General features: G+C 40.0%; 1 protein-coding gene across 3 annotated transcripts in view; it reads right to left on the bottom strand.

The window, feature by feature from the left end:
* RAPGEF4 (Rap guanine nucleotide exchange factor 4) overlaps positions 1 to 14,326 on the bottom strand; it is a 309,548-nt gene that overhangs the window by 223,771 nt on the left and 71,451 nt on the right. For all 3 annotated transcript variants that reach the window (XR_010579925.2, XM_005573493.4, XM_005573494.4), the window contains exon 4: positions 9,102 to 9,248. Coding sequence is in view for 2 of the 3 variants with exons in the window: in XM_005573493.4 (XP_005573550.1) it covers positions 9,102 to 9,248 (147 nt within the window). In the remaining variant the exon portion in view is untranslated. The remainder of the gene's footprint in view (positions 1 to 9,101; positions 9,249 to 14,326) is intronic.

Genomic DNA, 14,326 nt, shown 5'->3' with positions numbered 1-14,326 from the left:
GCAAAATGTCATGCAGCAAAGTTGGGTTAAACCAAGAATAGACCAGAATCTCAGGCCAGACCATTCAACCACATCAACAACCTTTGGATGGTTTGTCTTGCGTTTATTGGTTTGGGCTAGACAGCTCAAAACATTGAGGTCAGTGAGATCAAATAGGGGCAAGACTAGGAATTCGGAGAAGCCAACTTAGTGACAGGATTTCCTGCTGCTTCATCCTCCGTGTCAGACCCTCTGCCCCAGTGACTGTGCCCTAACCTCTCACAGCAGCCCAGAGACGACTCAGGAGTGGAATTTGGCCCCATGAGAGCAGGAAAGTCCCATGACCACAGGGTTTTCTACACATAAAGAGCTTAACAGTATCCCCCAGTCCACACCACGAGTTCCTTCTGAAAGTCTCAAGTTCTTAAAGCTTTCCCAGCTAGAACTGCCTTTGCCTGGGGGAACCCGTTAAACCCCAGAGCGGATTTCTCCAGATGATGGCTGAACAACAAAAAACAAACCCAGACATTTGGAAACACAACACATGACAGGCTGAGTTCTCACCACGTCTGCCCAGGGGCCCAGCAAAGGAGAAGAACCCAGAGTGCCACACAACACAACCACAGAGTGAAGAAGCCCAGCCCCTTTTCTGTGGGCTCACTCCCTCGGGACAGGCCTGCCTCAAATGCTATCATTTGGTTAACTGTCCCCAATCCTTTAGGGATGCTGAAAAACAGCCTTGCTTCCCACATAAGAATTCAGAAGCAGATCTCTTTGTCCTTGGATGAAATGAGGCCCTTGGTGGAAATGGATCTCTTCTTGCTCTGCCCCTGTCCTCTAGCACGCTGGATCTTTCTTAGAGTATTTTTCAGTTTGTCTCGTATTTGTGTCTATGATTGTCTTCTCCACTAGATTGTAAACCACAGAAAGGCAAACATGGTGCATTTTGCACCTCCACCTGGTGGAAACAAGTATGTTTGCTGAATATGACAGAAGCTTCTTAGAGATTAAATGTTTAATGTGGCATCAATTACTGTTGAGGTGAGCGGCTACTGAGAAGGGCAGGCTGCTCAGTAGCTTAGCTGAGTGAGTGAGGGGGCCCAGTGTAAGAGAACAGTGCAGGGGAGAGAGTAGGGGTGAGGTGTCAACAGAGTCCTGGCTGGTGCACAGCCAAGGGAAACATTTCAGAAACTTTTAACAGCAGCTCCTCAAAGATGTGAGTGTTCACTCTACACTCCTGAAATGAACACCCAAAGTAGCGCCAGCTCAGAGAAAGCAGCTACTGGTTATAGCACTCTGCCGGCAGGCCCACCGTACAGCACATGGGCATTCCTAGCATTTGCCAGCCAAGCCTTGATCTGCTCAGACCCCCTGATCATCTTCTGAGAAATAGTGAAATCATTGCTTGGGGAGCAGGTAGAACTCTCAGTTATCAATAATGTAACAGAATGCCCATAAACACCAAGGACTTCATTGAGTCTGAGAGCTACAGGCAAAATACCTTCCAGGGGCCTGGAGGGTGAAACACCACCACCCACAATCTGTTTCCTTGAACAAAATTCATTTTTAATATGTGTCATTCAAATATGTCACTAGACAAATACATGTATGTAATTTTGCTGTGATAAATGTTACTCTGCCTAGTTATGAACAACTACCTTTATTTATCTTCTAGAAACATATTTAAGATCATCAGGCTAAATAAACACGCTTCACTAACAGAAAGATGAGCCACCACTCACCCCCTGGCCCCACACACACCACAAACAAAGATAAAATCAAATTATGTCCCTGCCATGGTACATATTTGGGTCTGGTGGAACATAATTAGAAAAGCCAGAGATGTTTTTGAGCATAATTCCAAAATGCAAACAGTAACATGTAGTATTTCCCCACTCTCCCACCCTTCACTAAAAAATAAAAAGATCCATTCTGACCTTGTAGAGCATACGTCCTTCTTTTTCTGTCTCTCAAAGGTCTCAGACATCCAGTGAATATCTATCCTTTATTTGATCAGCAAAATGTACCTTCATTGCCGTTCATTCCCTGTTCGTGTCTACCACTGAGTGGATCTCAGTCCACAGAGAGGAAACCGGTGCTGATGGTTCTCCAGGAAAGCTCAGGCAGTCTAAGGCAATAAGAAAACACTTCCTTTTTTTTTTTTTTAACTTTAGTTAGCTCCTAATAACTTCACTCCCTTCCTTTCTGGATTTGAATCATTTTGCCACTCCATGGAAAAGCTTGAAGACACAGGAATGAGACCCTGGTGCAGACATAAGTCCAAGTCATCGGAGCAGGCTTCCGCTTGGTTTAAAAGAATCAGAACTGTGAGGAGAAAGACTAGAGAACCAGCCAACAGGATGTGTGTGGCTGGAGTTCCTGGCATGAAGTCTTGGCTTTCATGTTTATTTTTAGATATATTTTTCTTAGTCCTTTGATGCAAATTTCTGGCCTGAGAAGTAACCCTACAGTACAAGCTCCAAAGTTGCCAAAAGTAAGCTCGGGCTCCTGACTTGGGAGAATACAGGCCCCTTGGCTTTGAGGCTCTGGTTACTCCCGATGAGGGTATGGGTCTCAGTCCCTGTGCATTATCAGGCAGGCAAGGGGCTGCCTTGTCTGCAGGTGGGCCACGCAGTCCTAACTCAATACCCAAGCCCATTAAATATAAACCTGGAAAGCCTACCATTAATGCAAAAGTGAAACAACCTGAAATTGTTGGTATGGTGGATAAAGCCATACAATTTACCTGAGAACTTCTGGGATATCTGTGTTCTGAGATATTAATTTTTAAGTATTTGGCTTTCATTTTTCTGACAGCTACAGACAGATAGAAACATCAAGCCTATTGGAACAAGAGCAGGTGCCTCTGGAAGGTATATTATTCTAACAGCATTTTTAAAGCACCTTAGCAAAGGCTAAGCTGCTGTTGCTTCAAACAATCCTTATTCTCACTGTGGCTTGAAAGATTATTAATGGAAAAGGGATTTTCCCCTATTTACTCTAAAAAAAGTCAGTAAATAGAAGTAACTAAAAAGCTTTTTGGTTCCACAACTGTCAACATATCTGATAGAATCTTACAGAAAAATAAACATTCTGAAAATTAGGGAATAGAGACAGTCATAAACATATTTCTTCAACAGCATTCATTATTCTGATTAATATCCCTATTTACTAATGGCTTTTCTTAAGACAGAAATGTTAACTTTCTTATTTTTACCACTCAGTTTTGTATCTCATAAAGCATGAAATACATTTTCAGTCAGTTAACAATGTTTACTGAGGCCACAGACACATTTGAGGAGTAAATCTAATGTGCCAATCATTATATCCAAGCAACAGCTCTCCATGACACGTTTTGCCCTGGTTGGAATAAAATCACAATAGTATGTCAAGAGGCTTCCAAATAACAATCACAGCTAAGAAATCACTTTTATTGTGACAAGAGTCAGACTACAAATTTAAAACATTGCCTTTATTTTTAATGGCTCTGTAATTTCATTATTGTCTTTAATTTTTAAGAACATACTTATAAATATGTGTTATTATTTTGAATATGCTCAAACATGGCTCACGGTAACAGGGAAATTTTTCCAGAATGGTGTTCATGCAATTGAACTACAGGTAAACAGGTGGTAAACGCAAGTTCAAGGGCCTCTCAGAAACATTTTTTATGGATTTAACCAAGAGCACCTCTCTAATCTACTTTCCTGAACACAGTGGACTTATCACCTCATTCAATTTCATGTATTTGAAATGTTCCATGTAAAGGTATCAAAACATGCCACAAACCTGAAATCATCCTCATACAAACACAACATCAGACAGAAAGCCAAGAAGAAAACCCAACAAAACCCTCACTGGTTTGTTCTAGCCATTGGAAACCCTCTTATACTCTCTGCGCTGAACAGAAATTCATGGACTTGGATAATAGATCAGTTTTGTATTTATTCCAAGAGCTACTATCAATCATAAAATACCTATAATCTTAGATCAACTATTAATATAATAACTGCTCTAAGCTCCCAAACTTACAGTTAACTGCTTTGCCATTTAACTTCCTTACTGAGGGTAGAAAATGCCACTAGTGTCAAAGAGTTTAAATGTAAATTATAATTGTCTTAAGAACTAAAAATGGTATTCTAAGACTTTTAAATCCATTTTCTTCTGTATGTAATTCAGAAACATACTGTCTCCAATATTTATCTCTCTCCATCTCTGCCTCCTTCCTGAAATGTTACTGGAAAATGAGATATTTTATACCCTGGTTAATATTTTTTATTAAGTTCTAACATTAAAGCAGTGTAAATGGAGAGAGGCATTATTTACCAAATCTGAATAAACTTAACATAATTCATTCAAGCTAAGAAAATATGACCTGGCTTTAAGATAGAGCAACCCAGCACCCTCAGATCTGACCAAAATTGGCAACTGAAACAGGGAAAGGGAGAAGGAAACCAGGTCATTTTCATTAGGAAAGATGTAGGGTACAAAAGAAAAAAAAGTGCCAAGCTGCTACCTCAGTTATATCTTAGGGAATATTTATTTTATTTGATAGATTTATAGAGACCATTGAGGAAATGCTTCTGATCACATTTATGATGATGATTTTTAAAAAATACTCTGAGTGTTGCCTATTTGACTTACAGCAGAATAGACAATATAAAGCAAGAGGTATTGGGGATGGAATTAAACAGGACTTCAAAACCTTACGTGTGGTTCTCTGAGGGCGCACCTGAGGAAGCCTAGGAAACTTGCCCTTGACCTGGAAAAGAAAAGGAATTCCCTAGCTTTGTGCTACCATTAAAGTCCCAAGTGCAAGATATAAAGTAGAGTATTTGCTCAGTCTATTAAAGGACTACTTTTTGACTGTGCTACCTGTTAGTGATTAGGGACCATAATTTTCAGTTAGAAGCAACTCAGAATCCTGATGGGAGTGTTCTAGCCTGCAGCCCCTATAAGTGACAGTAAGAGTACCTACAAGGAAACAAAGCCCAACATAAGAATGCCTGCCATGAAATGAGCCCACCAGGACATTCCTCAAAAGCAAACACTCAACTGAGATGAACATGCAAATTTAGACACAGGGCCTCTGATTCAGAGGCCTCTGATTCTCTAATTTTTACTATTTGGAACCTGTCACCGAACACTGAACTCTGAGCACCTTACCTACCTGATGGTGGAGGCCTTATCCAGTTGACCTTGCTGCTGTTTTCTTTTTATGTTTGCATGATATACATTTTAGTGGGGTTTTTTTTCTCTTTTTAAAAAAATTTCAATAGGCTTTTGGGGAATGGGTGGCATTTGGTTACATGAATAAGTTTTTTAGTGGTGACTTCTGAGATTTTCGTGCACCCATCACCTGAGCAGTGTACTCTGTACCCAGTGGTGGTCTTTTATCCCTCACCCCTCTCTCCCCTTTCCCCCAAGTCCCCAAAGTCTACTGTGTCATTCTTATGCCTTTGCATCCTCATAGCTTAGCTCCCATGTATGAGTGAGAACGTACGATGTTTGGTATCCTATTCCTGAGTTACTTCACTTAGGATAATGGTCTCCATTTCCATCCAGATTGCTACGAATGCTATGATTTTGTTACTTTTTATGGCTGAGTAGTATTCCATTATATATATATATATATATCTCACAATTTCTTTATCCACTCATTGACTGATGGGCATTTGAGCTGGTTCCATATTTTTGGAATTGTAAATTGTGCTGCTGCAAACATGCATGTGCAAGTATCTTTTTTGTAAAATGACTTCTTTTCCTCTGGGTAGATACCCAGAGTTGGGATCGCTGGATCAAGTGGTATTTCTATTTTTGTTTGTTAAGGAATCTCCACACTGTTTTCCATAGTGGTTGTACTAGTTTACATTCCCACCATCTGATGCCTTCTGTCTGTGCTCTTACATTTCAGTGATGACTCAGGAGTCGGCCTGAATCCTGAATACGTAATTCTTCCCTGTATGGTTCTTCCCCTTTGATATTCGGGTGATCTAGATGACTTAGGCTTCTGCTGACAGTATGAGCTTGGGTTTAAATTTTGCTAACAGATACCAGCACAGGATGGATTTTACCAGAACAAGGATGGATTAATTTTACTAACCCTATTATCTGACATATCAAAGAACAGGCGTTCCAGTTATCAAATATTTTGCAAGCATATTAGCGCTATATATGCCATGTATAGATCACCGATATTCCAGTCATGCACCTAAAGTTATTTAATGATATATTATGCTCTGAGATTCTATGATTTTTATTTTCTGTCTGCTCTAAATGGAACAGAAGCCCCTACCCTGAGAGCAGAAGCATACAAATTTGTATGTATGTATAAACATACAAACATCTGAGTATATCCACATACATACATATACATGTACCTAACACATGGGAGATACTCTGTATATTATGAATAAACGAATAGACAATAAACAGAATTCAATCTTTTTTATTCAGAAGGTACTTTAGAGTTGTATAATTTTTTAGGATTATCATGTACTGTATGTGCACAAGTGTGCCCGTTAATGAAGTCCTGATTAACAGATTGCTAGATAATGGGGTTTACTGCATTTTCACTTTAGACAATTAAAACATTGATTGAGCATCTAATTCACACTCTACACTTAGTTGCATGAATAGGTAAATAAAATGAAACATCTGACTAATCTCTTACTCACTATGCGATTTCTGTCCCCACCCTGTAAAAGAGGTTAGACTAAAACCTATCCGCTCTTATCAACTCCAAATGTCTCTCTGAATGTTGTCCCCAGTACACTTAAGCCAATGGCAAGGGAGATCACAAATCATGCTCTGAGGTTACAGGTGAAGAGGTGGACCCACTGAACTGCAAAACAGGTGGCAAGGTTTTAGATAGCAAGGACAGCCCTCCATATCAATGTCCCTATTAAATATTTTTCCTCTAAGGGAAAGATCTGTAGAAAACAGTCCTAAAATGTACTCTGATACAACCTAACCAAGGGATCAAACTTAGCATCAACAGAGAAACCAGACATTATAATCCTCCTGATGTCCTTAGCATCACTTTTCACATTTTCTTGCCCAAAACGTTTGACTTGATCTAATCAAACCTTTAGCCTAATTTCCATTTATAGGAAACTCTGGGATAGAACTGCAAAAAAAGATACCATGAGAAAAACAAGCAGACAGATCTTGAATTTGGGAGAAACTGACCTGGCCTTTTTAACAAGTCAATGCCATGATGGGGCAGGGGGAAAGTAAGCGAGAAAAGGAGAGGCGGGGGAGAGAGAGAGAGAGAGACTTAGATATAACAATCAAATGTAAGACATGGCTCTTTATTGGAGACTGGTTTGAAACAAAGCTATAAAAGATATTTGTGAGATGATTAAGGACATTGAAATACAGACTGGGTATTAGATAATATTAGGATATTATTAGTTTTATAGGTGAGATAATGGCATTAGGGTATGTAACAGGATATTCTAAGTTTTTTGAGATATATGCTGAATATTTAGGGAGAAATGTTATATGTCTATCATTTACAATAAAGTAGTTTACCAAAAAAACAAACAAACAAAAAAAAAAACAAGCAAAGCCGAAGCCAATATGGCTCTGCATTAACAACTGCTGAATTCGGTGGGGGTGAATGGGTGTTCATTGTACTATTCTTTTTGATTTTCTGTTTGAAATTTTTTTTAATAATAAGTTTGTTTTAATGTTCACAGGTAGCAACCTCTTAGAAGCTTCCTTCTCAGCACTAAGGGCTCCTAATTAAAATAAATTTTTAAAATATTTCCGCAAACCATCCTCTCTCAGCAATTTGAGTAAGTCATCACAGACAAAAGTGGTTATAATGACACACATCACAGTTAGAAATCATTTTTGTTCTGAAAACCAGTTTTCCAAACTCCCCTTTTGAAAAAGATTTTTCAGTTTACCTTTTAAAATGAAAGATCCAAAAAGTGGCTTATTTGCCTCAAGCTTCGTCCCTTTTAATTGACAGAAAATCTCTCCACATACACCTCATGCAAACCTACTTTCGATTTTCCTTCCTAAAACTAGCTTTTGTCTCTGAACTTTACAGAACGGTTGGAGCTCTTTAATATTTTCTAAGAGAAATATTTCAAACAAGTAACCTCACAATTTATTCACTACTGCCAAGAATAAAAGTAACAGGTTTCACCACCAAGGCCTTCCAAGGCTTTGCATGACTTTTAAGGCAAAGCATCACTCATTCACCTGCAGGTTGGCTCCCTTAATGCATCTGCCATTTGTTTGGCTCTGGAGGAAACTATTTGATTACACAAAATTCTTTTTAGATCAGGTTTAAAATCTTAGCCACACTGGGACCAGTGGCGAAGCCTGCAGCTTGATGGGTTAACACTTGGACATACTGAGCTAAGGACAAAGACAAGGAGCAGGTTAAAATCAGAAGCTTAAAGAACTGAAAAGAACGAGTCTAAAAGATGCAAGGCTTAGCTGGGCCTTTATAAGTGCTCTATTTGCCATGACTGCATATAAAATGATTTATTCCTCATACTTCTTGTAAATTAGTGCAATACTTTAAGGGGCTCTGGTAAGCATCGGTAAATGCAAAAGCTACTAGGACCAGTTGCATCCATCCACTGCTGTGCCACCTATGCATTTTGAAGTTGGCAAGTAACCAGACATCTTTATGTACCTCCATTTTTCATATCTTATTATAGGGCACATCATTTTTAAAAGCATTTAAATGAAGCAGATGTTAACCCCATTCATTCCACTTTCCCAGGGAACATGTCAATGATGATTTTTAAAATGCAAAAGAAAATGTCAAAGTATTTTGTTCCCTGGTTAAGAATACATCTGTGGAAAAGGAGGGAGAAAATACATAAAACACTCTATGGTCATTCAAGAAATAATTATAAGGTATGTCAAACTACAGAAAATTGAGCAAGCACTAAATTAAACAACAAAAAAAAGGATGTCTTGTGTCAAAATGGCTTTTTCACTCACTCATTTCAAAAACAAGTTTTGAAAATTAAATTCCATCTACCAGCTCAGAACAGAACACATTAAGGCTTGACTGTAATGCCATTATCCATGTGGCAGCTCCCTTTCTTTTCTGAAACTGCATTAATTGACAAAGAAGCCTTAGGGCTCACCTCCCATAGTGCCTTGAAGTCCTTCTGCTCAATGCGGAGCAGTTCACTGCTCTCCCTGGTAACGATGGTTGCATGGCGGGGTGTGTTGTCCAGAATGGACTCTCCAAAGGCCGTCCCAATTCCCAGGGTACAGATGGTCACGGCATCCTAAGGATCCCAAAAAACTAGTCATTAGAAAATTAAACATGTAATGGATAGGTGTTTTCTTTCCTTTAACTGAAGTATAATTTGTCCAAAGTAAAACATCCAATTTAATCGTATAGTCCAACAAGTCTTGACAAATATATATACCGGTGTAATTACCACACAGATCAAGACAGAATATTTCTATCAACCCCAAAAGTCCCCTCGTGCCCCTTTCCAGGCAAGACCCTCAGACCACTTGTTCTGATTTCTGCCATGAAAAGATTTTGCCTGTTTTAGAACTTCATGGAAAAGAAGTCAGACGATATTCTCCTGTTTGTGCCTGGTTTCTTTTTCGCTCAACATAATGTCTGTAAGATTCATCCATGTTGGTGCATGGATCCATAAGTTCTTCCTTTTATTCATGAGTAGTTTCCCATAACGTAGGTGTGCTTCAATTTGCTTATCATCCTCCTACTGGTGGACATTTGGGTTGTTTCTACTTTGAGGATATTATGAATAAAGCTGCCAGCAGGAATCTTACCCTTTTATACAACTACTATCTGTTTTCAGAAAAGAGGAGAAATCTATTGAAGCTGAGCTCGGTGGTTGTTTTTTTTTAAGTTAGAGAGTGCAGTTACAATATTTCAATATGAAACTGGCACTGTCTGTCTTGACAAGATGAGGAAGCTGAGGGTCACAGTGCTGGATCTACACAGCCCCAGTTCACACAGTTGATAAGCAGTGGCCGGATTCTAACCAAATCTGACGATAAGATTACAAGATTTTTGTATCATGCTGCCTCCTGCAGCCACAGCAGAGTAAAAACAGCATCCGATGAAGTACAGTGTGACTAGTTTGTAAAATGTCATGAATTGATGATTAAAAAGTTTCTTAAGGTGTACCAAAAAAAGTAATTTCCTCTCTGCATGCAACACTGGTGATAACGTTTGGATTTAATCCTAACTAGTTTCAAATAATGCAAATAGCCACTAAAATCACCTGGACATTAATTTTGTAAGGCATTATAAACTAAGGGAGACACACAAGGGTAATCCTCTGAGTTAGAAAGCCCAGTTTTCCTTTCATGCATCTAATATATGACAATAGGCAAATGTTATTAAGATCAAGTTAGTGACTCTGTAACCACATTACTAAGACAAATGCCCGTAAGAATTCAGTTCCTTCAACCATAGCAAATTGCTTCTGAACAGATATTACCATATAAAATTACGTTTGGGAAAATAAAATCAATAATATCTCAGAAAAGAACAAAAGATCAGGGAAGAAGTTAAGAAAAGCCTGCTAATAAATTTTCCAGAAAGGCAACTGCAAACAAATTCACTCAGGAAAATATCCCCAGAACTGAAATATCAGTAGTCAATGAGTTAGGTTTTTCTGAGCAATTTTTAAATGCTAGTAAACACATAAGATAGCTTATGATAAATCACAGACTTTCACAATTCTCTGGAATAGCAGGTTCCCTGACGTTCCCACTAGCCTATTTCATTTTTCTATTACCTGAACCCTTCGGAAAGAATTCTTTTGCCTACTTTGTACTTTCCAGCATGTCTTAAAAACTTGAAATGGACCCTAAGTAATACCACTAACATCATCCACATATTTTACATACATATGGTTATTTGCGAAGTATAATGCAAAAGAACTAGGAATCTCTCAGTTATTCCTGAACTAGTTGTACAGTTTATGGATTAATCAGTCTTCTTTCTCACCTCCCATCCCCAACACGAGTAGTTTGTCACCAAACAGTACACAAAGAAATACAGAGGCTGGGAGACACAGGTGAGCCTGTCTTTCGCCAATAATCAACTCTTGTAATAAAGACGTAAGATTGGATTTGTTCTTGGATTTTCCCAGGAGATTTCGATCTGACTCATGCTTTATCACATACAACAAAATTTCATCACGGCAGTTCTGCCAACTGTACTCCTCATTGTATTTCTGTGTCAGGACCGCCTCTGTAAGCGGAAAACCACGCCAGGGAGTACCCAGCTGTAGTCATCAGCTCAAGCACTCTGGGCTCGTTTCAGGAATCAATTCTTCCACCAGAATTAAATGTGGAATCAGCCCTTTCTAGATCTTCTCTTTCACACTGGGTCCACTCAAATTTAAGGACAAGGAGTCACAAATTATAAGATATGATCTTAAAAGTATGCCTGGAAAACCTCACCTGAAAGGAGTATACTTCACAAGTTCAAACTTTACTTTCAGCAGATTTGGAGTATTTTTTAGGACAAATTTACTTAGAAATCTGAATGAATTTGGGAGGTATGGTTGGGCACTGGGATAATTGGGCACAGAGAAATAGAAGGTGCCAAGAAGAACATTTTCACCCTAAAGACTATTCACTATCTTTACAGTCTATGGGTGCTAGCCCTTATTTACTTTTTTTTTTTTTTTGAGACAGAGTCTCGCTCTGTCGCCCAGGCTGGAGTGCAGTGGCCGGATCTCAGCTCACTGCAAGCTCCGCCTCCCGGGTTCCCGCCATTCTCCTGCCTCAGCCTCCCAAGTAGCTGGGACTACAGGCGCCCGCCACCTCGCCCGGCTAGTTTTTTTGTAGTTTTAGTAGAGACGGGGTTTCACTGTGTTCACCAGGATGGTCTCGATCTCCTGACCTCGTGATCCACCCGTCTCGGCCTCCCAAAGTGCTGGGATTACAGGCTTGAGCCACTGCGCCCGGCCCCCTTATTTACATTTAAATCACGGGCAGGGCCTTGCAATGTGCTGAGACAGTAATTTTCAAATAAAGAAATTGACATCCAAATGTTCTCTCACTTAGCAGTACCAATATATGTTGCTCAGCATGTATGCTGAAAGGCAGGGTAAGAGTGGACAGAATGAATGTGAGTGGGTATAGAAGCAGCACTCTTAGATGTCAACACTAACATCTGACCAGATCTCCATGGGTCAGGATTCCAAGTCTGAAACCCTATAGATGGGCTTAATGCCTGCCTTTGCCTGCTGCTGAAAGTGTCTGTTTCTGGATGTAACATAACCATTTCTTTTATGCTTACACATACTGCTCATGTCTCAACACTTATTTAATAGGGACTATTCAAAAGAACACTTTTATTAATTTTCTGCTCATTTGCAGATTAATATTCAGTGATGCCATCTGAAAGAAGATGTTTACAGTAACACAGAGACTGAAGAAAGCAATCAGCACCTATGCAGGGAACATGAAATGATAACAGTGAAAGAATGTCCTATTTTGTGGTAAGATGGCAATTTGTTTTGAGAACTTTCAAAAGGGAAGTGAAGATTTAAAAACCTGACTTCAGTATGCGATGGTGGTTTAGCAGATGCTGCTGGAGCCCTGCCAGATTCCCCACTCACCCCTGAGGTCATCTGTAGCTTTCTGGATGGCTCTGTGCAGTGTGCCACTTCGAGCATCTGCACCCTCGCTCTGCCTGAGGGCAGAGTGCTGGGCAGTTAATGCCTTTAAGGGGCAATCATTGCCATGAGAGTGGTAGGACATGAGAGTGGGAAGATAAACACCCCAGCTTCCTTGCCCTTCACAGTTTCTCAGCCGGCCTCCTGAAGGAGTGAGCCCAGTTGCCTAGAGTGGAAACGCTCTTATTAGAACACTTTGATTGGCTTTCCTTTCTTCTTTGTCTCACTTTCCCACTCTGTTATCATACTTCCCAAGATCATCTCCAAAAAAACCACTAGTAGCCAAATCCTTTTCTCCAGGTCTGCTTCTGGGGAAACCCAAAACACAGGGGTGGGTGAGCCAAGATGGCTGTGGGTCCTAAATTGCACTGAGACCTCTGGGGAGGTACCGGACCAAACCAGCATTCTCAAAGAGACTTCTGTAATAAGGACAGAGGCCAAAGTGTCACTTACCACTTGCATCAGACACACCGTAAGTGCAGTATGTTTTGGGTGACATATGGGAAGACTTCATTCTGTTAGGAAAACATACTGGGTTACCTGAGATCAATTCTACTAGATAACAAGGGCTGATGGGAACACACACACAAAATTGCCTCTGGCATATCACCGACATGCCATCTGACTTTTTCCTCCAATCTGATCCAGCTATCTCATCTCTCAGTCCACTGGATCACTCCTTTTCCTCCTTCTAAAACACAGACATCTTTACTTAATCATCCACCCACTCTTAGTCCCACTGTGCAGCACCGTGCATGCTGATCTGTATGTGTGTGAGCGAGGACTGGGCCACACACTGGCCAAGTGTCTCAATGACGATGTCTCATTTGTTCCTCACAACAGGTGAATGAGATAATGTATTTAAACTGCTTTGCATAGTGCCTGACTCAAAACACATGCTTAATAAATTGTGGACACTCATACTAACACAATCCAACAATATCAATAGTACTATTGCTATTTTATAAGTTAAGCAAATCAGGCTCAAGGATATTCAGTGACTTGCCCAAGATGATGGCTAGTAAGTAGAAGAGCTGAGACTAGAACCTAGTCCGTCTAATGATCTACCCACATTCTTCTTAGATTGTCCTAGGAAGTATAAGTACCTCTTGGCCAAGGTTCAGTTAAGGTACCAATTTAATTCATATTGATTCTTACTTCAGTCAGCCAATCTCTATATTTATTGAATACCAAATAAGTCCAAATCATTAGGAAAATATAAAACATTTGGCATTGCTCCTCCTCTAATCCTCCAATTCCAATATTGAGGTCCACTTGATCCTCCTTAGAGGATCAAATCCATCCCAGGCAATCCTCTTATTCATTAGGGGAAATTTAAACAATCACAAATGGGTAATTAAGAACTGAATTGAATCACTCATGCCTGTTATCCCAGCACCTGCTGGAGGGGAGGTGAGAGACTTGCTTGAAGCCAGGAATTTAAGACCAGCCTGGGCAACATAGCAAGACCCCCATCTCTAAAAAAAAAAAAAAATTAGCCAGGCCTGGTGGTGTTTGCCTATGGTCCCAGCTACTCATGAGGGTGAGGCAGGAGGATCCCTTAATTCCAGGAGCTCAAAGTTACAATGGGCTATGATCCCACCATTGCATTCCAGCCTGGGAGTCACAGCAAGACTCTGTCTCTAAAAAAATAAAATAAAATCAGCATTTCTGCTTTTCCCACTCTG

The sequence above is a fragment of the Macaca fascicularis genome, chromosome 12 (assembly GCF_037993035.2).
Source record: "Macaca fascicularis isolate 582-1 chromosome 12, T2T-MFA8v1.1".
Lineage (NCBI taxonomy): Eukaryota > Metazoa > Chordata > Mammalia > Primates > Cercopithecidae > Macaca > Macaca fascicularis.
This window is presented reverse-complemented; position numbering and strand designations above follow the sequence as displayed.